Consider the following 26,477-nt stretch of genomic DNA (forward strand, 5'->3'; position numbering starts at 1 on the left):
GTAGATTGTAGACCAGGCGGGCCGCCGCGTTCTGAATCCTCTGAAGAGGGCGGGTTGCACATGCTGGGAGACCAGCGAGCAGCGAGTTGCAGTAGTCCAACTTGGAGAGGACCAGTGCTTGGACTAGCAGCTGGGTGGAGTGCTCAGACAGGTATCTCCTGATCTTCCGGATGTTGTAGAGGGTAAATCTACAAGACCGGGAGACTGCGGCGATGTGGCCCGTGAGGGAGAGCTCGTCATCCATGGTAACCCCGAGGTTCCTGGCAGAGGATGAGGGGGTCACCGTCGCTGATCCCAGGGTGATTGACAGATCGTGGGAGATGGAGGGTTTAGCCGGGATGATGAGAAGTTCAGTTTTGGCGAGGTTCAGCTGGAGGTGGTGCTCGGTCATCCAGGCGGAGATGTCTGCGAGGCAGGCTTCAATCCTAGCTGAGATCCCCGGATCGGTCGGGGGGAACGACAGGTACAGCTGGGTGTCGTCGGCGTAGCAGTGGTAGGAGAAGCCATGGGAGGTGATGATTGGTCCAAGTGAGGTGGTGTACAGAGAGAAGAGGAGGGGTCCAAGGACGGAGCCCTGTGGGACACCGGTGGAGAGCTGGTGTGGGTCAGACAGTTTGCCTCCCCAGGAGACCTGGTAGGATCTTCCCGAGAGGTAGGATGAGATCCACTGGAGTGCAGTGCCAGTGTTGCCCATCTCAGAAAGTCTGTAAAGCAGGATCTGGTGGTTAACCGTGTCAAACGCTGCAGAAAGGTCCAGCAGAATGATGACAGATGACCTTGAAGCCGCTCTGGCAGACTGGAGGGCAGTGGTGACTGAAAGGAGGGCAGTCTCTGTGGAGTGGCCGGTCTTGAAGCCCGATTGGTTGGGGTCAAGCAGGTTGTTCTGAGAGAGAAAGTTAGACAGTTGGTTAGATACAGCACGTTCAATTGTTTTAGAAAAGAAGGGTAGCAGTGATACCGGTCTGTAGTTCTGGAGGACAGCAGGGTTAAGGGAGGGTTTTTTGAGTAGAGGGGTAACTCTGGCCTGTCTGAAGGCAGAGGGGAAGGTGCCAGAGGTAAGAGAGGAGTTTAAGACATGGAGCAGAAAAGTTATGATAATGGGGGAGATGGTGTGAAAGAGAGGGGAGGGGACAGGATCAAGGGGGCAGGAGGTGGGGCTATGAGAGAGAATGAGGTCAGAGAGCTCTGACTCGGACAGGGGAGAAAAAGAGTTTAGACATTTAGTTGGGTCAGTCATGAGTGGTGAGGGGGTAAGAAAGGTGGGTTTAGGGAACCGACTGCTAATGTCTGAGACTTTTTCCTCAAAGAAGGAGGAGAAGTCGTCTGCTGTCAGGGTGGAGGGGGGGGGGGTGGGTTAAGAAGGGTGGAAAAGGTAGAGAAAAGTTTGTGGGGGTTTGAAGCAGAGTTAATTTTGTTAAGAAAGTAGAGGGATTTAGCACCAGTTATGTGAGAAGAGAAGGATTTAAGGAGAGAGTGATACTTATCAAGGTCCAGACCGTCTTTGGACTTGCGCCATCTCCTCTCAGCTGCTCGAAGGGTGGACCGCTCTTCACGAATAACATCCGTAAGCCACGGGCAGGAGGGAGAAGATCGCGCAGGCCTGGTTGACAGGGGACAGAGAGAGTCAAGTGATGCAGTTTAAGTGGTTAACAGGGTTTCAGTGGCAGTGTTAGTGGGGTGGGACGAGAACTCGTCAATGGGAGGGAGGGAGGATGTTACAACCGAGGAGAAATGGGAGGGGGATAGGGAGCGGAGGTTGCGCCGGAAAGTTACGAGGGGAGGGGAGGTAGGAGGGGTTGGAGGGAGAGAGACAGAGAATTTGATAAAGAAGTGATCAGAAATGTGCAGTGGGGTTACAGAGGTTAAGTCAGTGATACAGTTATGTGTCAGGATGAGGTCTAGCTGTTTGCCTGCCTTGTGGGTCGCTGGTGTGCTCAGCAGCGTCAAGTCAAAGGAGGTCAGGAGGGACAAGAAGTTGACAGCCTGCGTTCCCTGGAGGTGGATGTTGAAGTCCCCAAGGACTATCAGGGGGGTTCCATCATCCGGGATGACGCTGAGGAGCATGTCCAGCTCCTCCATGAAGTCAGCAAGCGGTCCTGGCGGGCGATAAAGAACAATTAAGCATGCTTTGATAGGATTAGTTATCATCACATAATGGTGTTCAAATGATTTGGCAGTAAAGGAGAGTGGTGTGGATGTGTATTTAATATGAGGGGAAAGAAGCAAACCTGTCCCACCACCCCGTCCGGTTGAGCGGGGTGAGTGAGTGAAGGAGTGGTTGACGGAGAGAGCAGCTGGAGTTGCAGTGTTCTCTGGGCGGATCCACGTCTCTGTCAGTGCAAGGGCATCAAGAGAAGCCTGGGATGCAAACGCCGGGATGAAGTGTGCCTTGTTCACAGCAGACTGGCAGTTCCAGAGCCCTAAAGAAAGAGAGAGGGCAGGTGGAGAAGATCTGGATAGGTAGTGAAGGTTAGAAGCCTACATATAAGCACATTTTTCATTAAGCTATTTGACATTGGTGATCTACGATGACACACCCTTAACATTTTGGGCGTAAAAAGTACCTGCTCTTCTTGGATAAAAAATCATATATATTTATAAAGGCATGATTTATTTTACATAACTTTATTTATCAAATATAATTTCCTTATTTAACAACTCTTCCAATGTGATGATTGATGTATGATATACAACAATATGAAGCGGCATGGTAGCCGAACAGCAACATGGTGAGACGGTGGTAATAATAGGATTTGCAGTTTAATTTAAGTCAAACCCTTTGTATATGGTTTTTTACCCTCAAACACAATATCAATAAATATCATGTATTGTATATATCATGTAAATGTCAATACGGAATTGTACAGTTTAAGTCAACTTAAAAAAAAAATCTTATTGTTTCTTAGACTTCCACGTAAGAACAAAAAACCATATCACAGAACAATAGGAGCCAAAATGAGCTTATTTAGGTTTGCAATTTTCTCATTCTCCCGTGTTTGAGTTAACCCCATCTAGTGGCTGAAATGGATGGGTCATTGGGAAATAAGGTGATACGGTGAATAAAGTGACGCTTGTCATAAATATTAATCTATCAAGCATTGCACACACAGTCGATGAACAAAAATCTTTATTAGGGATGCATGATAATATCTGCACGACATTGTTGTACCTGGCCGATAAGGTGACGTGCAATTTCTGCGCACGTGAAGCAAATGTTTAACTAGAGAGCATACCATTTCTGGGGAAATTGTGAGGGTGTGCTTGCGGCTGCCCCAGCTGCCCATAGTCTTCTGGTGTTTACATATTTAAAAAAGCATAAGTGTATGACTGCAGTTCTGACCATTGTGTTCCCTTGATAATAAGTTTGTAAAAATTACATGCATCACTCAGATGGAGGAGAGGTGATACTGGTTGGTTGGAAGAGAAGGAGGCCAAATGTAGCTCATGAAGATGCAGCGCTAGGTAACTTATTAAATTGTAATCAGATAAACAACTTGTTGGTTGCCCAAGAAGAGGAAGACACAGCATCTGCTTCTTCAACTCCTTAATCCTCTCAGGGCACCTGTTGCACCGGCTTAGAAAGACATCAGCATAATGTAGCTAATTTTACACAATACATTAAGGATTAAAAAATCAATACCCATCTTTGCTATATTTAAAGGGTCAATTGTAGGCTATGGGACGTCAATATTACAGTTAGTCTAATTATGTGTAGGACCGTGTTTCTCAAGTGGTGGGTCCCGACTCCCGACCCAAGTAGATCGCAAGCTGGTGTAGGACTTATTGATTCATAAAACCATCTAAACTCCATATATTAATGTTTTCTGTTATTTAAAAGCAAGCTCAGACGTATGAATGGAAAAGGCATCTTTGTAAACCATCCTGGTCTGTTGTTATGTGTAAACCGAACATTTCACTTAGCTACTTGACTTTAAATAATCACTTTGTATTCTACCAAAGACAACAAAGTTGACTAGACTAGCTAGATTTTTTTTAGCTAACTGGCTACCACTACGGCACTAGCTGGTGGCTGGACGATTTGTACAGTACCTCCCAGAAGAGGTCTGGAACGGAAGACTAACAAGGTAGCAAGTTAGCTGTAGCTAGGTCTAACACTTGGTAACACTGCAGATATTAGCAGATGTGCTGGGGTCCCAGCTAACACATGACGTTGCGGCAACGCTGCCAGTAGGTGCTCAGTTGGTAACCCGCAACGTTACCTTCTGGCAACGTCGTGGCAACGTTGTGGCAACGTTATAAAGGGAATGTTGCCAGTTGGTCCCATGGACAACGTTGCTACGACGTCGTACCTTGGTCGGCTGGTTACGTTATATTTAGACCTGTGGGCAACGTTGCCGCAACGTCGTCCCTTGGTCGGCTGGTAACGTCATTTTTAGGTCCGTGGGCAACGTTGCCGCGACGTCGTACCTTGGTCGGCTGGTTACGTTATTTTTAGGTCCATGGGCAACGTTGCCGCGACGTCGTACCTAGGTCGGCTGGTAACGTCATTTTGAGGTCCGTGGACAACGTTGTCGCGACGTCGTACCTTGGTCGGCTGGTAACGTCATTTTTAGGTCCGTGGGCAACGTTGCCGCGACGTTGTACCTTGATCGGCTGGTTACGTTATTTTTTGGTCCCATGGACAACGTTGTACTGCGATTACGGACTGGCAACGTTGGAAAATAACGTTGCTAGGAGGTCGCGGTTACGGACTGGCAACGTCACAAAACAACGTTGCAAAGAGGTCGCGGTTACCGACTGGCAACGTCGGAAAATAACGTTGCGGTTACGGACTGGCAACGTCGGAAAGTTACGTTGCTAGGAGGTTGCGGTTACGGACTGGCAACGTCGGAAAATAACGTTGCCACGACGTTGCGGTTACGGACTGGCAACGTCACAAGATGACGTTGCGGCAACCTACTGGCGCCCCACAGATGCACGGTCCCGCAACACGTATGTTTGGTCAACGAGTGACGTTGCGGCAACGTAAGGGCAACGTAACTGTGTTAGCTGGGGTAACAGCTAGAGCTAACTCCTCTGTGAAATAGCAGACCACTGTTTGCTAGTAGATGTACTAGCTTAGCTCTAATAATATCAGCGTAGTAGCTATAGAGCTATCATATTTAGCTAGTTAGCTACATTTCACAAACGTGTTTCATATCACAATGTAAAACAAAAACATTTGGCAGACCGGTGTAAAAATTGACCTAATCTCTATGACTTAAATGTCATTGCAAGTTTTTCCCTTCTCGTGATATTTTCAGGCATTTAGCCTACTCATATTGCATTCATTCATTAATAAAGAACCCCCTTTGAAGCTTATTTTAACAACGACGTTACCAGCAGTAGCTATCTCAGATGGAATCGCGATTAAAATAGTACCATCTGCTAACTGAAAATATGCCCCCAAAAACGTGAATAAACGGGAAATCACTCATTCACAAACATGTCAGTGGTAGCGATCATTGTCAGTAACAAGGCAAAATGCAATATAGACCTGCTGTGTGGAGAAGCTGCCCTGGTAAATTGTAGGCTACTAGTACTGTACTACTGTCTTGGTAGCGATTGTGTTGGTTTAATTCGATTTAACGTTACTTCCGTTGTACGGTCTAGGCTGAAATGAATTATTTTCATGAACAGATTGACAAAGTTTAGGCTGTGGCAATGGAGTTCAGGTTAGTAGTCACTAGTCAGATAGGTTCACCTATTGAAATAATTTTGAAGTAAGGGGTAGTGCCGAACATGAGCCGCAGTTTGACATCCTACGAGCTGTTAACAGCTGTGGAGATGTTTTTTTTAGCTAACGCTACTGTACTAGCGTTCTTCTAGAGACTATGCTACAGTACAGCGTTGCAGTGAGCTACACTGGTTTAAAACCACAGGTAATGATAATTTCACCAACAAATCGTTTAGTTGTAATCTAATGTCATAGTAAATCCTACAACAAAAATGTATTTGTGAGGAATGTTTATTTTAACGATTGAAAACAGATGCATCATAGACCGCAGTATGTGTTGCCCGGGCAACAGAGGCTAATGTCATGATGCGAATGCTTCAGTGAAATTGTAGACTACCGTTTCCGAAAGTAGATGTACTTCCTTAATAATATTACCTTATATTGTACATTACACATCACAATTGTGTGTCATATCACAAAGTAAAATGAGCAAATAGTTATCACCCAGGCCTCTTTGTTTGTGGCGTTTCTGCAGCTGCCTTGCTGTAAAGAAGTTAGCCTAAGCCTAGCCATCTCCCAGAAGTTAACAGCTGATAAACTAATGTTCTGCTAGAGATAGTCACGCGAGTTTTCGTGACGTTAGTGACGTTAGTGGCGTCAGTGACTGTGGCTAGCAAGTTAGCCACCGTTAGCTTCACTTTTCGTCACAAAAACGTAATTTCTACTAAACCGTGCAACGGAACGTAAATCCCGATACAAGCAACTCAATCGCTACCAAGACGAAACTTTTGACACCTAGGTTGCCTATGTAGTCCAAATATTGACAAAGTTTTAGGGGTGGGAAAATAAATAATAACTAGAAAAGGCTGTTCCTGCGAAACAGCATTGAGAATGCTGAAAACCTGAATGGGGATAGCTGACCATGCTAAAAAAGCTGAAAATAGTGCAAATTTAGTAGAAAGTTATAAGCTGAATGTCTTGTGAACATTTTAAAGGTTGAATGGTGTCTCTATCTGAAAGTATGCTGAAGTAGTTAAGTTTGAAAGAGGAAGACTGAAAGTATGCTGAAGAAGTTAAGTTTGAAAGAGGAAGCTTTTTTAATGATTTGAAAGGATTTACCATTACTTTTAAAGGGAGAATAATTTGCACAAAAACCTTAACATTTTAAAAAAGGGAGTATAAGTATAAGTATAAAAGGGAGAAATACCAAAACACAGCACCCATCTCCTGAAGGAGCTGAACGTTTGTTTTATTATATATTTAAAAAAAAATATTGCTGAAAATACAGAAATGAGAAAATACCAGCAAGCTGAAAGCTGAAATGAATTTCAAAAATGTGTGAGTCACACAAAAGAGGCAGTGTGGAAGCTGAACTGCATGATCTAACAAAGCTAAGAGCTAAAATAGCCTACAATGAGGGAGAAGCTGAAAGCTCAACTGTTAAACAGAGAAGAAGTAGGCTAGCTAGTCATAACAAGAATATGATCGTTTTAACAGCTGAAAATATAGTTGAGATAGTAATAGCAGTAGCAGATGTAGCCTAACATTGAGTGCATTTACTCGGCTTTCTTAGTAGGATTCAAACATACAGCAGTAGGGCCGATACAAGAAGACACTTTGTTGCAGAAGGATGATGGTGCAAGTTTCGTCCGTGAAGCATACAACGATTAATAAAAAAGAATCATGTAGACGTGTTTATTGAGTAATCGCATAACAAATTACACATGTAAACGGAGTAATTGTATTATTGGCATGAACCGACAATTGCTAATAATCGGGTTTGATGAATGATGAACTTTATTGGTTCGTCGAGAATAACAGAAATTTGCCTAGCATCCATACCTCAAACAAGTTAAACTACACGCAAAACTACACGTCCAATCCCCTAAAAAACGGATATTTTCCGAGACCCAAGACTCTGCCGAAACCATTGATATCCTTTATGTGTCTGTGCGGTCAGAAATACAACTCTTTTTGCAGTTTCCAAAACGTTACCCAATTCTGCTAAATGGTGCGTGTCTGTTTGGTTGCCACTGCAATGGAGCAGCTGTACTCGAGAATGACACATTTAGCTAGAATCCACACCTCAAACAATAGTAAAAGAGCACCTCAAACAATCAGTAAAAGAGCAGCCAGCTGAGTGTGCCACTCTGCTGGCTGCTCAACCAAGAAGGAGCTTACCATTACTTTTAAGGGGAGAATAATTTGCACAAAAACCTCAATTGTCTAAAAAGTATAAAAGTGAGAAATACCAAAAGTCATAGCCATCATCTCCTGAAGGAGCTGAACGTTTTGATACCAAAATTGCAGGAATCGTGAAAGTATGCAGGACTAGTTAAAGGCCAAAAAACCTACGGAAGAACTAAGAAGTTGGAATAATAAAGAGAAACAGAAAAACAATAGTTTTGCTTACAGCATTCTCACAATAACTAGAAAAGGCTGTTTTCTGAAAACAGCAGTGAGAATGCTGAAAAACTGAATGGGGATAGCTGACAATGCTAAAAAAGCTGAAAATTGTGAACATTTTCAGAAAGTTATAAGCTGAAGCTTCAAAGTGACCAAAAGGTATTTTAAATAGAGGCTGGAGCTGGACGAAGGCATAAAACTACAGAAAAGAGAAGAAAAATTCAAAAAGATAAATCATTTAGAAGAATTTGACAATTTAGTAGAAAGTCATTTGCTCAGGTTTCAATAGGCCTGAAATGTTTGTTAGAAAGGACCTGCAGCGAGATGAAGGCAGAAAAGAGAAGAAAAATGCAAACAAAAAGTGAAAACAATCTGAAAGAAGAGTAACAATGCATAAAAATGTGAACATTTAGCAGAAAATTATATACTGGAGTTTCAAAAGGCCTGAATGTATGTTAAAAAGGACCTGCAGCAAGATGAAGGCAGAAAAGTACAGAAAAGAGAAGAAAAATGCAAAAGTACTGGCAGTTGGAAGGTACCACTGTGAAAGGTATTTTTGAAAGGACCTGGAGCAAGTTGAAGGCAGAAAAGTGAAGAAAAATGCTAAACAAAATGGGGAGAATTTCTGAAAGATGAGCTGCAGGAAAATGTGAACATTTTGCAGAAACCCAGTTGCTGAAGTCTGGGTTGAACGAATTTAAAGGTAAAAGGACAACACTGGAATGACTTGAACTTGCCGGAAAAACGTAGCAACCGTTGGTAATTAGCAGTAACATTTCTAACCTACAATCTAGGTTTCAGGTTCAAGACGGAGGAGAAACTAATCATGCGTGCCTGCACAACCAGTCCTGTTCAATCACTTAATTTTAGATTACATCAGAATAACAATTCATAGTGCAGTGTTGCCGATGTTGTCGTTGTCCCTGGTGAGTTTTTTATACGTAAATAACAAGATCATGCTACATCTAACCAGCGGATAATTTCTTGCAATTGTGTCAAAGTGGTATGCATTAACACCGTAGGCTTGAATAATAACCTAAGGCGTGAACCCAGAGAGAGGATGCAATGGAAGATTTCCTACATAAGTAGATCTACTACTTCAAATTGAAAACGAAGATATTTAGAGTAAACACAAGTTACTTTACATCTGTGTTCAATATCGTCAATTAAAAGTAAAAACGTCCTGTTACAAAGCGTTTGTTCGTAGGATTAACGCCAGCTGCAGCAAACACCCCAGCCCTGGTTTGGCTGTTTGTGACAGTCAGCTATGTCAGTCGAGCCTCGATGTTTGCAGATTTCTGTAAAACTTGCTAAAATAAAAACGATCTAGCTAGATTATGTACACTTCAAGCTGTATGTAGGTATGTAGCTACATACCTTGTTTGGCCAATTTGGTCGATTGTGGAAAAAAAGTCCAACCGTTATTAGCCTAGTTGTGGAATCTAGCTAGAATCCACACCTCAAACATGTTAACCTCGACGCAAAACTGTACGTCCAATCCCAAAAATAAGGATATTTTCCGACACCCAAGACTCTGCCTAAACCAAAAATATTCTTTGTCTGTACAGTCAGAAATAGACTCTACCTGCAGTTTTGAAAACGTGTTCCTTTTGGTTTCCTGGTGTGTGTTTGTTTGGTTTTGACGGCAACGGAGCAGCTGTGCTCGCTAACGAGCTGGTCAGAGAAAAAAAACAACATTTACCTAGCATCCACACCTCAAACAAGTTAACCTAGACGCAAAACTATACGTCCAATCCAAAAAATAAGGATATTTTCCGACACCTGTGGAAGAAATTGCGATTTCCTGTGTGCTTACATTATTCACTAATCAATAGAACTAGTCATTGGATACTAGTTAGTATGTTCTCATGTAAGCTTGCTATTAATAAGAGTAGATTGTGTCTATGTGTCAGGGTTAATAGATGTTCGGGGTCAGGAGAAAGTGCTGGCTAAATGTTCCTTGTTATGGCTACAAGGAGAGCTCCAACTATGAACTCTCTAGGCTGAGTGGTCATGTGTTGGGAGCTGTGAATCTTTTCCTCTGAGACTGTTGTAACGTCATTACTGCCTGACTGTCACTATCTATGTTTACATTCTTGTGCCCTATAAAAGATGGTCCTCCAGCCTTCAGGGCTGAGAGAGACATGATTGAGACCTAAGCCTGGTGTTGTGTTGTCATTTATGGTCAGAGGTCCGATTTTCTCTCCCAATCTGCAGATTGATAATACTTATTGAAATCCAGAACTCAACTGAACTTAGTCACTCCGTTTATGAAGAGACGGACAAAACACTTTCTTCATCAATTGGCGTTGTCGAGCAGCAGGATTGCAGAACCAGATCCAGGAGAGACCCACGGCGGCACCAGTATAAAGCAGAACCCGTGACGCGCAAAACCAAAAAGGTAAGGGGATCCTTTTTTCTAAAAAACCCCATTCACGGACTGCTTTGTGCTTGGTGCGCCTGCTGTCCCTCTGCGATACTGGTAACGTAAACAATTTAAGAACCCTTTTTTTATTGTGACGTTCAGTTGGGAGCCTGGTCTTAGCAGAGCAGAGTCTGCTAGGCCTCAACAGGAGGAAGATAATAGAAGGTTTTAGTTTAGGTAGAGTTTGGTTTAGTAAATTTGGGTCATTGTTTGACTTGCTATTTTTACTTTGTCTTGGTCAGAGTTGGCAAACTCTGATAGCGTACAAGAACCCTGGTCGCGGGAAGTATTGAAAAAGTATGTAACATATCTGTATTCTTGATCTGAGGCAAAGGATCTGTTAACAGAGAATACGGACCATATACTCTTGATCTGAGGTAAAGGATCTGTTAACAGAGAGTTATGGTTTTACAGATACAGACCAGGGGTGAACCAAACAAGGAAATGTTATTTTCAATGCATGTTAAAAATTTTCTCTTTTGAACAGAGATCTTATTGGGATTTTATTTCGTTTGAATTGTAACTGTATTAAGTGTTGTTTGGGTTTTTCTTCCTTTAGACCAAGCACAGTAGGTGGGCGGTCATAATGTGTTAGGGTCAAAGGCTTTATGCGAGAGACCGACTTTTAATGGTAAAGTGGGTTTTAAACAAGTTAGGGATACTTTGTCAATGTAAAAGGGACAGTTAGGAGGTTAACTGACAATCTTGGCACTTGATGATCAGCGAGGGACACAATCAAACACTAAGGGAAATATAGACTGGCAGTTAGCCTATATGATTTAACTCGTTTTTTTTAAGCACAAAATTGTGGTTATTTTGTTACTCATGAGGTAACGGAGTTTTGGAAATGAGTGTATGCGCGTTCCCAAAGAGTCGGGTCTTTGTATGCGCGTCCCATGATCGAGCGCCGGAAGGCGAGGATACTTTGGCTTGAAAAGGCCATATTTGTAGTTCACCACCACCACACTTCTTGTAGTTTATTCTTAAGAGTTTGTGTGACTGTTCTAAAGTGCTGTCTGATTATTGCTGCAGTAAATCAATTAAGTTGGTTTCATACCGTTATGAGATTCGTTACAGATAGCCTACATTGTAATTCAGTATGGGTAATCTAGCGTCCAATACGAAAGCAATAGAGACGTTGTTACCTGAGAATAGTCCAGCGCGGTATATGTTTGATTTACATGGAATTCAAGCAGTGTCAAGCGTTGAGAAATGGCATGCATGGACTAATCATGACCCGACACATTGTTTTCCGTTGGAGGGAACATTTGACGTAAAAGTATTGGAGAGCTTAAAAGTGGTTTTGCAAGACAAGGAAACAAGTCGGATGACTAAACATTTTGTCAACTGGCCAATGTTTATGATATGGTTAACTGAAGCTACGAGACGACGTGGAGTTGGCTATCTTGAGAAAATACGGTCCGAACAAGCTAAAACTGATTCTGATAGAGAAGCTAGGAAAGAGTTGGAACGTTTCGAGCGAGACAAACAAGAGACTGCTAGAATCGAGCTAGAGCACTTTGAGAAACAGAAGATGCGGGAGTCATTGTTAAAACGTGATCAGACTGAACAATTTCGGAGAGTGAGGGAACTCGAGACATTGCTTGAACATGCTAACATGGAGTTGCGTGAACAGACTAGTGCGAAAACAAATTGTGAGAAGTCAGTAGTCGTGAAAAAGGCTGAAGGTAGCGCAAATTCCCTAGGAAAACCACTACCTAAGATTTGTAGCTTATTTACCGAAGATGAAGATGATGTTGTTGCTATGACTGTGGCTATGCAAAGGAGAGCCAGAGACAGGGAAAATGCATTGTTAGGTGAAGCATCGGGTCAGGAGCAGCCAGCACAGAAACTACCAGAAAAGGTTGAAGGGTTACTTGGTGCTACAAGCACCACAGATGTGATTGATCCGGTAGGCCTAACTAAAGATGAACTAGCCCTGCTGACGAAATTGAGACAGTTGAGCAGCGACCCACGGCGAGAAATAGAGAGGGCAATCTCTAGAGGTCGGGGTTTTCAATCAGCTCGGGGTTCACGTAACTCAAGCAAAGAAAGAGAGCCCCATACATATCAAACACGCAAGACATGTAACACTGACCAGTTAGACCCTCCAGTGCCCATGTACCCTATGCGAGCTTATCCAGGTCCTGATGCATTACAGCCTGTGTACCTTTATCGCCCGTGGTCAGTGACTGAGCTGAGGGAGTTAGGTAAGGGTTTCCCTGACATAAGAGAAGACCCAGCAAAATGTATTAGAGAGCTGCAAATAACTATCAATGCACACAGACCTACTTTTCTAGATTTGAATCAATTGTTAGAGGTAGCACTCCAGCCTGGAGTGTTGAGAAAACTGAAAGCATTGATTCCTGATGAGGATAACGCAGAACTAGTTTGGCCTGCACCAAACGCTGAACTTGAAAATGCACCATATGAAGCACTTAAACGCCGTTTGATAGCTGTAATACCAAAAATGGGAGTTGGTGTTCTGGACTGGAATAAAGTGTATGATTGTAAACAGAGGAAAGACGAGGAACCTACAGACTACCTAGAAAGGCTTACTAAGATATTTGACAAACACTCTGGGTTTACTGCGGCCGCTTCCCCTGTGCCACTTTGTCATGTGTTCATGTGTGGTTTGCTCCCTGAACTCCAGGTAGAAGTTAAGAAACAAGTTCTGCATTGGGAGAACAAAACAGTTGATATGATTATGGATTATGCAAAGCATAATTTTACATTAATGCAGGCAAATGCAGGAAAGAAAGTTGAGAAACTAATGGCTTTGCAAATAAGCTCTTTAGAACAACAGGAAAAAGGATTCAAGGGTAAAGGTAAAGGTAAAGGAAAAGGGAGAAACTCGAAGGGGGGGAGACAGACAGATGAAATGGGCAAGGATGTTTGTCGACGCTGCGGGAAGAAAGGTCACTGGGCCCACCAGTGCCCTGAGACGTATGCGCAGTTTGGTAAAAAGACCCAGCATTTGTATGGGATCCAGTCCCCTCCTAACCAACAGTATCGCCTTGAGTACAATGGGTTTTCACAGCCCCAGAATCACCACCCCCAACAGAGACAGTTGACTTGGCCTGATACTGAGCCGTTCGAGCCGCCGCAAGGTCAGAGACAGCAACAACAATAGGGAGGCCTAGGACTCGAAACATCAACATGTATGCCGGTAGTAACTGTGTCTAGTGATAATGAACCTATGATTACGTTGAAGGTGGAAGGCAGAGACCTTCCTTTTCTGATAGACACAGGAGCAACTAGATCTGTTATTGCAGCACAAAACTATCCAAATTTTCCAAAATCAAGACACACAGTCAATGCAGTGGGGGTATCTGGGATTCCTGTTCAAACAGTGGTTAGCAAGCCGTTAAGAGTTGATATTGGTCCATTGAGTGATGAGCATGCGTTTCTTTTAACTACGGGGTGTGAAGTAAATCTTTTGGGAAGGGATTTGTTGTGCAAACTGAATTGTGACATTAAATGCACTACTGATGGAGTGTTCTTATCTATTCCTCAGGAAAAGGAACACTTGGCCTATCACATTCTGTATTCCCACACAGATCCATTGGTGGACTGCAGAGATTGTTCAGAGCGTTCCACCACGGATGCAGCCTTATTAGCAGCAGTGCCCGAGCAGTTATGGGCTGAGCATGCAAATGATGTAGGACGCATTAAGAACGCTATCCCAGTAGTTATCACTGTAGATCCCAGAAAACCTTTGCCGAACAAACCACAGTATCCTATCAGTAAGGACGCAGAAAAGGGAATTGAGCCAGTAATTGCATCATTGTTAGCACAAGGAATCATTGTATGTTGTAAGAGCAAATGTAATACCCCAATTTACCCTTTGAAGAAGGCCAGTAAAAACACTTGGAGGTTTATTATGGATTTGCGAGCAGTCAACGCATGTGTTATCCCAACACATCCTGTCGTGCCTAACCCTGTTACCATACTCAGCTGCATTCCAGTTGACACAACTCATTACTCAGTAATTGACTTATGTTGTGCCTTTTTCTCTGTTCCCATTGCAGAAGAGAGCCAGTATCTGTTTGCATTCACGTTTCGCCAGGTCCAGTATAAGTTTGCAGTTCTGCCACAGGGGTACACCGAATCACCTACGTTGTTTAGTCAAGCCTTACGAGAGGACCTCCAGGATGTCACCTTAGCAGCCGGCTCTACTCAGGTGCAGTATATTGATGACCTTTTGATATGTTCTAAGAACCTTGCCTCCTGCCAACAGGACACTATTGCTGTGCTACAGGCACTGGCTGACAAGGGCCACAAGGCCTCAAAGGCAAAACTGCAGTTATGGTCCGAGGAGGTCAAGTATCTGGGCCATACACTCAAAGGTACAGAGCGGCTATTGACTCCTGATAGAGTGGAGGCCATCCGGTTGATACCGAAGCCTAGAACAGCAAAACAACTAAAGTCTTTTCTAGGTTCAGCGGGGTATTGTCGTCAATGGATCCTTGATTATGCTTTGTTGGCTAGACCTCTCCTTGATTTAATGAAGGGCCAGGTTGATACTCATTTGTTGTGGAACACTGAAGCTGATAAATCATTTGTATCTCTCAAACAGGCCTTGGCCCAGGCGCCAGCCCTCGGTCTGCCGGACTACACCAAGCCATTCACACTGTACTGCCACGAGGCCAAAGGGTTTGCCCAGGGTGTACTGACCCAGCAGCATGGTAATCTTAGGAGGCCTATCGCCTATGTGAGTTCGTCTTTAGATACTGTGGCAGCAGGTTTTCCCCCGTGCTTACGAGCAGTCGGTGCTGCGGCAACATGTGTGGAAGCAACTTCAGATATAGTGCTGGGGTCGCCCTTGGCAGTGATGGTTCCTCACGCAGTAAGTGCTCTTCTGTTACGCACCAAAACTCAACACCTGTCAGCCACCAGAGCTACAAAGTATGAACTGATTTTGTTGACTCAAAGTAACATTACAATCCATAGATGCTCCCCGTTAAATCCAGCTTCATTGTTGCCCACCCCTGATGATGGTGAACCACATGACTGTGAGATGGTTGTCGATAAAGTGCTAACACCCAGACCTGATTTGTTTGACAAACCTATGGAAAATGCTGAACTTGTGTTGTACGTAGATGGATCTTCGTCCCGAGCATGGGATGGCTCTCTAAACTCTGGATATGCGGTCTGCACGGACAGTGAGACATTCGAATCTGGTAAACTGTCTCCACAATGCACTGCACAGCAAGCCGAGTTGTTTGCTCTGACAAGGGCATGTTGTTTATCAGAAGGAAGGATCGTAAATATTTACACCGACTCAAGATATGGATTTGGAGTTACTCACGATTTTGGTGCCATATGGCGAGAAAGGGGTTTCATTAACTCCTCAGGTGGAGCAATCAAGAATGGAAAGATGATTGATAATTTGTTATCTGCAATACTACTACCGAGAAAGCTAGCTATTGTTAAGTGTGAGGCTCATACTAACAATACAGATGATGTTTCAAGAGGAAATGCTAAAGCTGATTTAGCAGCAAAGGCTGCGGCCAAATCCTCTGATGTGTCCCAGGTCTCTATTTTTTCTGTGTCTCAGCAACCGGAAACACACACTCCCTCTTTTCATGATGTGGCGGACCTTCAAGCCGCTGCTGATAACACTGAGAGGGATGGTTGGTTATCCGTAGGCTGTGTGAAAGATCCTACTTCAGCAGTGTGGAGCCACCCCGACGGCCGCGTGGTGGCGCCACGTGCATTGTTCCCTTGGTTGGCTCGCATGGCGCACGGCTGTGCCCATACGAGCAAGGGGGGTATGGTCTCAATAGTAAATACTGATTGGTTTGCACCTGGTTTTTCCACAAAGGCTGAGCAACATTGTGCTCAGTGTCATACCTGCCAGCAGCATAATCCCGGAAAGGGACCAAAGAGAAGAGACGCAGCCCACCCACCTCCAAGTGGTCCTTTTATGCATTTACAAATTGATTTTATTCAGATGAACAAGTGTTGTAATTTTGAGTATGTACTTGTAATTGTTGACATGTTTTCGAAATGGGTAGAAGCCTACCCATGTCGGAAAGCGGATGCTACCACGGTAGCCAAGATTCTCATGAGAGATGTGATCTGTAGATATGGGATCCCCACAAGACTGTCCAGTGATAGAGGTTCCCATTTCACAGGTCAGATTGTTCAGGAACTTTGTAAAGCGCTCCAGATCAACCAGCATTTCCACTGTCCCTACCACCCACAGTCTGCGGGGGCAGTGGAGAGGCAAAATGGAACTTTGAAAAACAAACTAGCCAAGATATGTGAAGAGACTGGCCTAAAATGGCCTGATGCACTCCCACTAGCTCTTATGGCCATGAGGTCCACTCCCCAAAGGAGGAATGGACTTTCTCCACACGAGATAGTTTTAGGGAGACCCATGAGATTGCCTGTCTCTCCCCCACTATCATTGAAACAGATGAATATCCACCAGATGGATGATACAATGTTAAACTTTTGTTACGCCCTAACTAGAGCAGCCAGGGTTGTGCATTCACAGGTGAAAGCTGCCCTGCCTGAACCTGCTGGGGAGCCATGTCATCCCTATCAACCGGGAGACTACGTGTATGTGAAAGTGCACAAACGGAGGACTGCCCTCTCACCGAGATGGACCGGTCCATACTTGGTTCTCTTGGTGACTCACACAGCGGTGAAAGTGGAGGGTCGTCCGACATGGATCCATGCGACACACTGCAAAACGGCCCCTCCACCGAACAACACGTTGGAGGGTCCCAACGGAGAGCAAGGGGCCGGTGGAGGAGCAGGTGCACCTCCAAATGGTGCCTGCTCCAACTTGCCATTTGTCTCATCCCCACTGGGCTGCTCCTTCGGGAGTACACCAAGGGGGATGGAGACCCGGTCGCAGCGGCTGATTCGGGAGCAGGTTCCAGTCCAGCGGACCGATTTGAGCCAGAACCAGGACCCTGCCGTCCAGCACTCCAATCCAGGGGCGCCGAGACGGAGGTCCCAAAGAGCACCCACCCGGAGGTGTTGAAGACGTCAAAAGGTGAGTCACATGTGGTGAAAGCCAGAGAGGGGCTGCTGTTGCTACCATGCCTCTCTCCCCCATGTGTGATTCATGAAGCAGATGAGAGCACCCAGACAGGAAACCAGAGAGAGGAGCCTGGAGAGGGGAAGACACTTTCAGTCTTCCTCCGGCCTCTACATGAAGCAGGTGACAGCACCCAGAACGGGAACGAGAGGATACTGAGGCAGAGGACCTCGGTTGTTTCAAGGAAACCGAGCCCGCTGCCTGAGCTACGACGAGAGATGATATCCACAGATAAACTGACGCACACACCTGACAGACATTTACTGATAACGGACGCACGAGTCCACAGATATCGCAGACATGAGCCACTACCAGAGTCAATATTACATGCTCCCAAAGAAACTGATTTGAACATTGACACCCATCACCTTGGAGTACACATGAAGACTGAATACTTCGCCAACACCTTCCTAAGAACCGCCAAAATGACTGCACGGAAAATGAGAGGAAATGGGTCTTGTTGGGTGTGTGGTATGATTCCCCAACATGCAGGAACCTATCCTTGGATAGCGGTCCCACTCTCTAAGGCAGATATGTGTGAGATCTGGAGTTGGCAGTGTATCGGGTTGAATGTGAAAAATGTTACTGTACACAAGCGACACATTCCTAAAGGAGTTACCTATTCGCCCCCATTGTGGTTAGCCTATGCTCCACAGGCGTGGTTATGTGTGACTCATAACGGGACAGGGAGGGCATTGGGGAACAGCACGTGTAATCATACTGTGTCGACATATGCTTATACAAAGTTGTCTGATTTGCCTGTTAAAGGTGGACCGATAAGTATTACAACAGATCCATTTGGGGTTCCTCATGCAGCTAACAATGGCACCATGTGGGTATGTGGTAACAGGGCTTATTATTTTCTGCCAGCCAACTGGTCAGGAACATGTTACCTTGGGTTTATTGTAGGAGCCCTCAGACCTGTAGATGGGTTGCCCCTGCACCCCTTGCCAAAACATTGGTGGCACCGCCACAAGAGAAGTATTGTTAATGCAGATGCTAAGAAGCTGGGATCACATCACTTGGAATCAATAGTGCACAACCACTTTTCACGTTTCTCAGCTGCCATTCTCCCTGCGTATGGTATTATCACTGCTTTTAGAGATATTAGGAGCTTAGCAGTAGGGTTGGAGTCCATTGGTAATGAGACAGCCGACGCCTTAACTGCGGTTGCTTATGAGATGAAGGCTATGAGACAAGTAGTGCTGCAGAACCGGATGGCACTGGATTATCTGTTGTCAGCTCAGGGAGGTACATGTGCTGTGATAGGTCATGACTGTTGTACTTTTATCCCAGATGAATCTGCTAATATCACAAATATGGCTGCGCACATTAAAGAGATCATTTCCGATTTGGGGGAACCTGAACCTTGGAATTTTGCTGATTGGCTGACCTCCTCTGTGGGGGGTTTCTTTTCGACTATCATTCAAATGGGAATCACTGGATTGGGCATGTTAATCGTTGTTGTGCTGATTGTGGTTTGTGCTTGGAAGATGTGTACTGCCTGCTGTGTACAGTGCTGTGCAGTGGGCTCTCGGAAGGCTGCCAGTAAGATTATGGTAGCCCAAATCAAGCCACAGACAAAAGCAAGCAAGACTGATGATTACTTTATTGCCCTGGGAATGATTGAAATGTCTGATATTTAATCTCTAGTACCAAGTGTCTACTTTGCCATTGTAATAAAGATGGCCATTTGGCTCCTTTCTATGTTCCAACTGATATACAATGCTGTATGCAATGTGAATAGATCTGTCCTTGACCACAGATTAGTTAACAATAATTAAAGGTGGTTACTTTATTACTTTAATACTGTTTGAAATACTCTGAATTTAATGAACAGTGTTTGATCGATACCCTGCTGTGTTGAGCTCACGAAAGCATGACCAGGGGGTATGTCCAGCAGAGAAATATGCCTATGTTTCTAGAATCATTGATGAACTGTCATTATGCTGTTCACTTCATTGATTTTGTTTTACCTATGATTGGGTACTACGTAATACTTTTAAATCCTATAATCATGTATGCTGCGTTGGGTAGTAACAGATACGGTATTGTTTGATTGTTAAGGTTTTGAAATGTTATAAAACTTATGAAATGTAAGGCACCATAGCAGGCCCCAGATAAACAGTTGTTGTGTTGACGTTAAACGTCAAAAGGGGGGGACTGTGGAAGAAATTGCGATTTCCTGTGTGCTTACATTATTCACTAATCAATAGAACTAGTCATTGGATACTAGTTAGTATGTTCTCATGTAAGCTTGCTATTAATAAGAGTAGATTGTGTCTATGTGTCAGGGTTAATAGATGTTCGGGGTCAGGAGAAAGTGCTGGCTAAATGTTCCTTGTTATGGCTACAAGGAGAGCTCCAACTATGAACTCTCTAGGCTGAGTGGTCATGTGTTGGGAGCTGTGAATCTTTTCCTCTGAGACTGTTGTAACGTCATTACTGCCTGACTGTCACTATCTATGTTTACATTCTTGTGCCCTATAAAAGATGGTCCTCCAGCCTTCAGGGCTGAGAGAGACATGATTGAGACCTAAGCCTGGTGTTGTGTTGTCATTTATGGTCAGAGGTCCGATTTTCTCTCCCAATCTGCAGATTGATAATACTTATTGAAATCCAGAACTCAACTGAACTTAGTCACTCCGTTTATGAAGAGACGGACAAAACACTTTCTTCATCACACCCAAGACTCTTCCTAAACCAAAGATATTCTTTATATGTCTGTACAGTCAGAAATAGACTCTACCTGCAGTTTTGAAAACGTGTTCCTTTTGGTTTCCTGGTGTGTGTTTGTTTGGTTGTGACGGCAACGGAGCAGCTGTGCTCGCTAACGAGCTGGTCAGAGAAAAAAAAAAACATTTACCTAGCATCCACACCTCAAACAAGTTAATCAGACGCAAAACTATACATCCAATCCAAAAAATGTGGATATTTTCCGAGACCCAAGACTCTCCCGAAACCAGACATGTCCTTTATATGTCTGTGCGGTCAGGAATAGGACTCTACCGGCAGTTTAAAAACATGTCTACTTTCGAAATTCTCTGAGAATTTTACCCACCTCTCCATTGAAGTTAGTGAGAGAATTTGAAAGGCTGCTCTCGCTTCAAGGATCAAAGCTGAAAATCTGTATATGTGAGCTCTTTAGTAGTTACATTGGCTGAAAGAGGACAAGTTTTCCTACATTTTAAGGTATAACTTGTTTCTGTAAGTTAAACTATATGAACGTCAGAGGAATTTGTTTGACAATTTAGTTAAATACCCGAAAAAGAGCAGCCAGCAGAGTGTGCCACTCTGTTGGCTGCTTAATCATAAAAATCAAGAAGGAGCTAAATTTTTTATTTGCACAAAAACCTTAATTCTTTAAAAAGTATAAAAGTGAGAAATAGAAGTCATAGCCATCATCTCATGAAGGGGCTGAACGTTTTAATGCAAAAATTGTAGGAATCGGTGAAAGTATGCAGGACTAGTTAAAGGCCAAAAAACGGCGGAAGAATTGAGAAGTTGAAAAGCAATAGTGAGAATGCTTAACAGCATTCTCACAATAAAGAGAAACAGAAAAACAATAGTGAGAATGCTTAACAGCATTCAGCATTCTCACAATAATAATAATATATATGTGAGATAACAATGGTTGTGCCCTTGCCGAAGGCAAAGCACACCCAATTAAGCAATAAGCCTGTTGCATCGTGCCTAACAACTCCCTTTACCTGTTCTAAAATCAGCGCAAAACACAGACTCGTGGGCCTTTCTAAAACTGTTACTACAAATTTTTGATATGGTTTCATAAATAAAGACAATCAAATTTAAGAAACAAAATAGTTTCATAACTAACCGTCATTCTGCCGCCACTACACAGTATAGTTCCTACATAAATCTTTGCCACTTAACAGATTGAAACAGTGGACAGCCATATCATCTTTATAGTGCTGGCTTCATTCCTTGCCTTTGCTAACGCTTCGATTTCAGCCTCTGTCTTCTCTGCATGCCTGGTCTTTTTAAACTCTTTCTCCTCCATTCTGTCAATTTTCTCCCACCACTTGTCAAACGTCAGCCCACCCAGCAAATCAAAATTCAAAACAAATTCTGCCATTCTCTTTACGACTAGGTTGCTTGCTATCGTGTAACTTTGTAACGTCTTTTTTTATTTGAAATATTCGATGCGCAGTAATATGGAATGTTATGTTATGAGGACAACTTGAAAGGTTATGCTGGATTTTACAACGGCATGGAACGCGATATAGCCAATCACAATCAAGGATTGGAACAATCAGTTTTAGAAGTTACTATGAGCACCAACAACATCATTCAACATGTCGGCTGTGTGGCAGGACTTCACAGTATCAAAGGATAATGACAAAATGGCTATTTGCAGAGTTTGAAAAGTATCAGTGATGCGGTACATTTAAAGTTTACAGAGTTACAGCTGCATTCTGTGCATATGTGTCAAGAATGTGTCATTATCAACAACACAGTTTTAAGGAAATTGTAGTTGTTCAAGTTCAAGGAGGTACTGTTCAAGTATGAAAATTGTGACGTAAAAATATAAATAAATTGCCATATTTGAAATCCTTTCACTAGTTTTCATGAGTGAATGTCTATTTCTAAAATGATACAAATCAAGTTTTTTATGTCCCGTATCTACAGCAAGTACCCCATCATAATAACAAAAATAATTCTAGTACAGGAGAGACTTTCTAATAATTAAAAAGCAGAGGTTTATATATCGGTATCGGCTTGTAAATATCGGCATATCGAATATCGGCTAAAATTCAATATCGTGCATCCCTAAGCTTTATTGCTTCCGGTCGGCCCAAAAGGAGACATTTTTACATTTAGTCATTTTAGCAGACACTCTTATCCAGAGCGACTTACAGTAAGTACAGGGACATTCCTCCCGAGGCAAGTAGGGTCAAGTGCCTTGCCCAAGGATACAATGTCATTTAGCACGGCCGGGAATCAAACCAGCAACCTTCTGATTGGTAGCCCCGCTCCTCTCTACCTGTCTGAACTTCTTCATCTCTACTCTCCTATTAGAAGTCTTCGCTCATCTGACCAGGCTATGTTAGTGGTCCCCCGTGCACCGCTCAAGCGTAGAGGAGAGCCTTTTCTGTGGCCAGCCCTAGACTATGGAATTCCCTGCCACTAGAGATTAGGATGGCACCCTCCATTTTTAGTTTGAAAACCAGGCTCAAGACCCACCTATTCTCTCTAGCCTTTCCATGACTGCTCTGGGGTTTATGTTTGTCTATATATTTTGTTTTGTTTTGTTTTTATTTATATCACTTTCTTGGTTATTTTATTTTGTCTACTCTTTTTGAGAATGCCTCTTTTTAATAATGCCTATTTTAGCTTTTTGAACTCTTTCCTTGTGTACGTGTGTACGTGTAAGGTCAATTGCACTGTGAAGCACTTTGGCCAGCCGTGTGGCTGTTTTTAAATGTGCTATATAAATAAAATTGAACTTGAACTGAACAATGCTTTTCTATTATAACCCACATATTACAAGTGGAAAATAGCCTGTCGCATCAACGGAAATACAGACATTACAATGTAACACCAGCAGAGCTCTGGTTTCCCTCTGACAAAATGCACGTCTCTGGTCGACTACTGCGTATTAGGACCAATGTAAAAAATATATATATACGGAGCCGGTGGAGGGGGGCAATATTCAGAGAAAAAAGTAGTATATTTGCAACTTAAATGTAGTTGAGAACAAGACTATGCACGCCCAGCTCAGCTGGACCCTGAATGCAGCTGGTTGGGAACATTGTCTGCCATAAACATAAAACGTTCTGTTGTTTTTGAACGCCTTTGTCATCAGTGTTGCGTCTGAAAGTTTCAGCCCTATGCCTGGCAAGTGTGAGAGCGCCAAATTGCGGAGAGGCCAAGAGCGGTATTGCAGACAGAGATTTCAATTATAGCTTGCAACATATTGAAAGTAGTGCTGTCAGTTTAACGCGTTATTAACGGCGTAACGCAAACCCAAATTAAAGGCGCCAATTTTTTTTATCGCGCGATTAACGTTCTTTTTGGCCAAGCAAACTTTTTAGTTTTTTTGAAATGCTGTTGCAACAACTACCGACGTTAGAAAAACTACAACACCACACCGGATCTAGCCAGACCGGAAACAAAAAAACAGGCACGCCACACACACTTGTTTGGCTTGCGAGCCGGCCAAAGAGTAGTAACAGAGCCCGTTTACGGATATTACACATTCTCTGGTAGTAGGCTAACGTTATGTTTTGAGTGGATGGCGAGCGCGAGACAGATGCCAATAAGATTCTGAATGGTTTACTTTTAAAAAGTTGCCAAATGGGTCCATTGACAAGACCAAAGTGATCTGTGTGTTTTGTCGTTGTAAACTGAGCTATCATCGCAGCACGTCCAGTCTAAAATACAACTTGATGGCCAAGCACACAGCTGATGCGAATTCTCCACCAAGAATAACCAAGATAACTCCACCTGTCAAAGCCAGGTGATTACAATATTGTTTTTAATAAAAAATATATTTGCACAAAGCAATCCGAACCACTTTTCCATGTTGATAAGAGCATTAAAGAGCATTTGAAAAAAGAATGGGACCAAAATAAATCAAGGGACATTTAGAATAGATACAAATGTGCGATGTGCGATAATGTGCGATTAATGCGATTACATATTTTAATCGTTTGACAGCACAAATTGAAATACATTTTTGTAGCTGTGAACTTAGGTAAACATTTTGAATTATGAACTATGAACTGAACTAATTCATTTAAAAAATTGTGAACGATGAACTGAACTAGTAGAAAGTGAACTTTCCCAACACTGTTTGTCATTACCTAGCATATTGATTACTTGGTAAACTGACGCCATGTTCATTTTATTACCAAGTTTATTTGTATACCGTAGACTAACTTTTTACAGCAGTGAGAGTAGGATGTATGTATGTCCACACAAAAGTACACCATCACCTCAATTATTCACGGCTTTCGGGGTCCATCAACACACTACAGCAGGGCTATTGAGGCCACACAATAGCATTTGAGCACATGGACTACATCGACTCGTTAAGTTTTGATGATATTACTGGGGTAAAGTTAGATGATAACGTGTGCCGTTGGTGCACTGAAAGAACGTTAGGCTATCTAACGTAGGCTAACGTGCTAATGTTAGAAAGAATTTCATGCCATTGCCCAGCTAACACATGACGTTGCGGCAACGTTGCCAGTAAGTGCTCAGTTGGTAACCTAGGACGTTACCTTCTGGCAACGTTGTGGCAACGTCGTAGCAACGTTATAAAGGGAAAGTTGCCAATTGGTCCCATGGACAACGTTGCCACGACGTTGTACCTTGGTTGGCTGGTAACGTAATTTTTAGATCCGTGGGCAACGTTGCCGCAACGTTGTACCTTGGTTGGCTGGTTACGTTATTTTTTGGTCCCATGGACAACGTTGCTGCGACGTTGTACCTTTGTCGGCAAGTTACGTTAATTTTGGTCCCGTGGACAACGTTGCCGCGACGTCGTACCTTGGTCGGTTGGATACTGTTATTTTTGGTCCCGTGGACAACATTGCCGTGACGTTGTCCCTTGGTCGGCTGGATACATTCATTTTGGTACCATGGGTGAAGTTGCCGTTAAGTCGCTCTTTGGTTGCAGGACAACGGATCTCGAGTGCAGTGGTTTATCCATGGAGAGATCACACTGGACTGCTCTCAGTTCTGACACTTTTGTAATGTAGCCATTGTCTACATGAATTTCAATCACACAATATTAAATGTTGCACCCAGCACGTATAAATGTAGACAATGTATGTAATTCATGTGCAGCTCAGCCCTAGCCTGGCTCTGCCCTCCTACGTACATCCGCTCAATTTGGATTTTGCTTCTGTACTAGGTCTGGGAGCTCGGCTCCGAAGTGGGTTTCCAGAAACAATTTTTTTGTAGGTCCAATCAGCGACCAGAGGGAGTGGCTGAGAACGATGACAATGTTGTGCACTAGTTTGAGTAGTTCAGTAATGGCGGCGGAGAAAGATACAAGCGAAACTATTCTGCGGTTGTGGCAACGCTGCCGAATATCCATAGGTTAAAGCCGGAGCAAGAACATTCCTTGCTGAGTTTTGTTGGTGGCCATGATGTTGTGGCCCTCCTCCCCACGGGGTTCGGGAAAAGTTAGATTTTCCAGCTACGGCAGCTAGCTCCGTTACAGTAGTGGTGAAGGAGTTGGATAAGGCGAACACTTGCGATTGGTCTTCAAGGAAGTTAACGTTTGTCAATGGAGAGATCCCAGACCCTCTGTACAAATGAAATGTACGAGGGTCTGGTTATGACCAGGCTAGCTCAGCCCCAGCATGGTCATCAATTTTCTCATATGCAGGAACATAGCTTTAATAAATAAAAGACTGAATATGGAATATAATTCTTATATTCTTAGCCTTAGGCCTTCATTCTTTACATGTACAAAAGCAATCAATGTGTGATGTGTAACATGATTAAGCAAACATTCTTTGTCCAGCACACCAAAGCTGTATGACACACAATGCAAATTTGAGCTGCAATCATTTTGTAATACAAAATTGTTAAATGTGACCAAAAGGTAAGCGATTCTTAAGTTTCATTTCCAAAGACAAGTCATCACAGAATATTACAATTCTTCCTAGCTAACCTGCCCCTCAGTCTGCTCCTGAGCAACAACTTTGCGCATGCCCATTTGAACGCATCTCTGAAACTGGGATTTCAGAAAAGAGTTTGCAGGGAATTAGCTACTTCAAAGGTGAGTTTCTTTGCAGAAATAGTTTTAAATATATAAACATATTTTCTGAAATGGGATGGAGCATGGTATTACGCTAAATTTAGGCTATTTAGCCTGGTTATCTGTTTCAGATTCACATTGTTCACATTAGGATTTTGCTACTAGTAGTAGTGCTAGT

At 43.3% G+C, this 26,477-nt stretch overlaps 2 protein-coding genes across 2 annotated transcripts in view; one reads left to right on the top strand and one right to left on the bottom strand.

Annotated features, from left to right (window-relative positions):
* Nucleotides 1-1,914: 1,914 nt before the first annotated feature.
* The window catches only part of pms1 (PMS1 homolog 1, mismatch repair system component), a gene marked incomplete at its 3' end in the record, with an annotated part of 147,613 nt that continues 123,050 nt past the window's right edge, over nt 1,915-26,477 (bottom strand). Inside the window, 2 exon segments of the mRNA XM_084688535.1 lie at nt 1,915-2,096; nt 2,229-2,420. Of these exon segments, the coding sequence (XP_084544661.1) occupies nt 1,915-2,096; nt 2,229-2,420 (374 nt within the window).
* Nucleotides 15,335-20,098, top strand: LOC146234445 (uncharacterized). The gene has a single exon (XM_084689257.1). It carries the CDS (start codon nt 17,049-17,051, stop codon nt 19,209-19,211), a length of 2,163 nt encoding a protein of 720 aa, XP_084545383.1. The 5' UTR covers nt 15,335-17,048; the 3' UTR covers nt 19,212-20,098.

This window comes from Hypomesus nipponensis, chromosome 23 (genome assembly GCF_054491055.1).
Source record: "Hypomesus nipponensis isolate SF chromosome 23, ASM5449105v1, whole genome shotgun sequence".
Classification (NCBI taxonomy): domain Eukaryota; kingdom Metazoa; phylum Chordata; class Actinopteri; order Osmeriformes; family Osmeridae; genus Hypomesus; species Hypomesus nipponensis.

What these genes read in the sequence shown, in the direction of transcription:
- LOC146234445 (XM_084689257.1), top strand. Translation starts at nt 17,049, where the DNA reads ATGTCATCCCTATCAACCGGGAGACTACGTGTATGTGAAAGTGCACAA.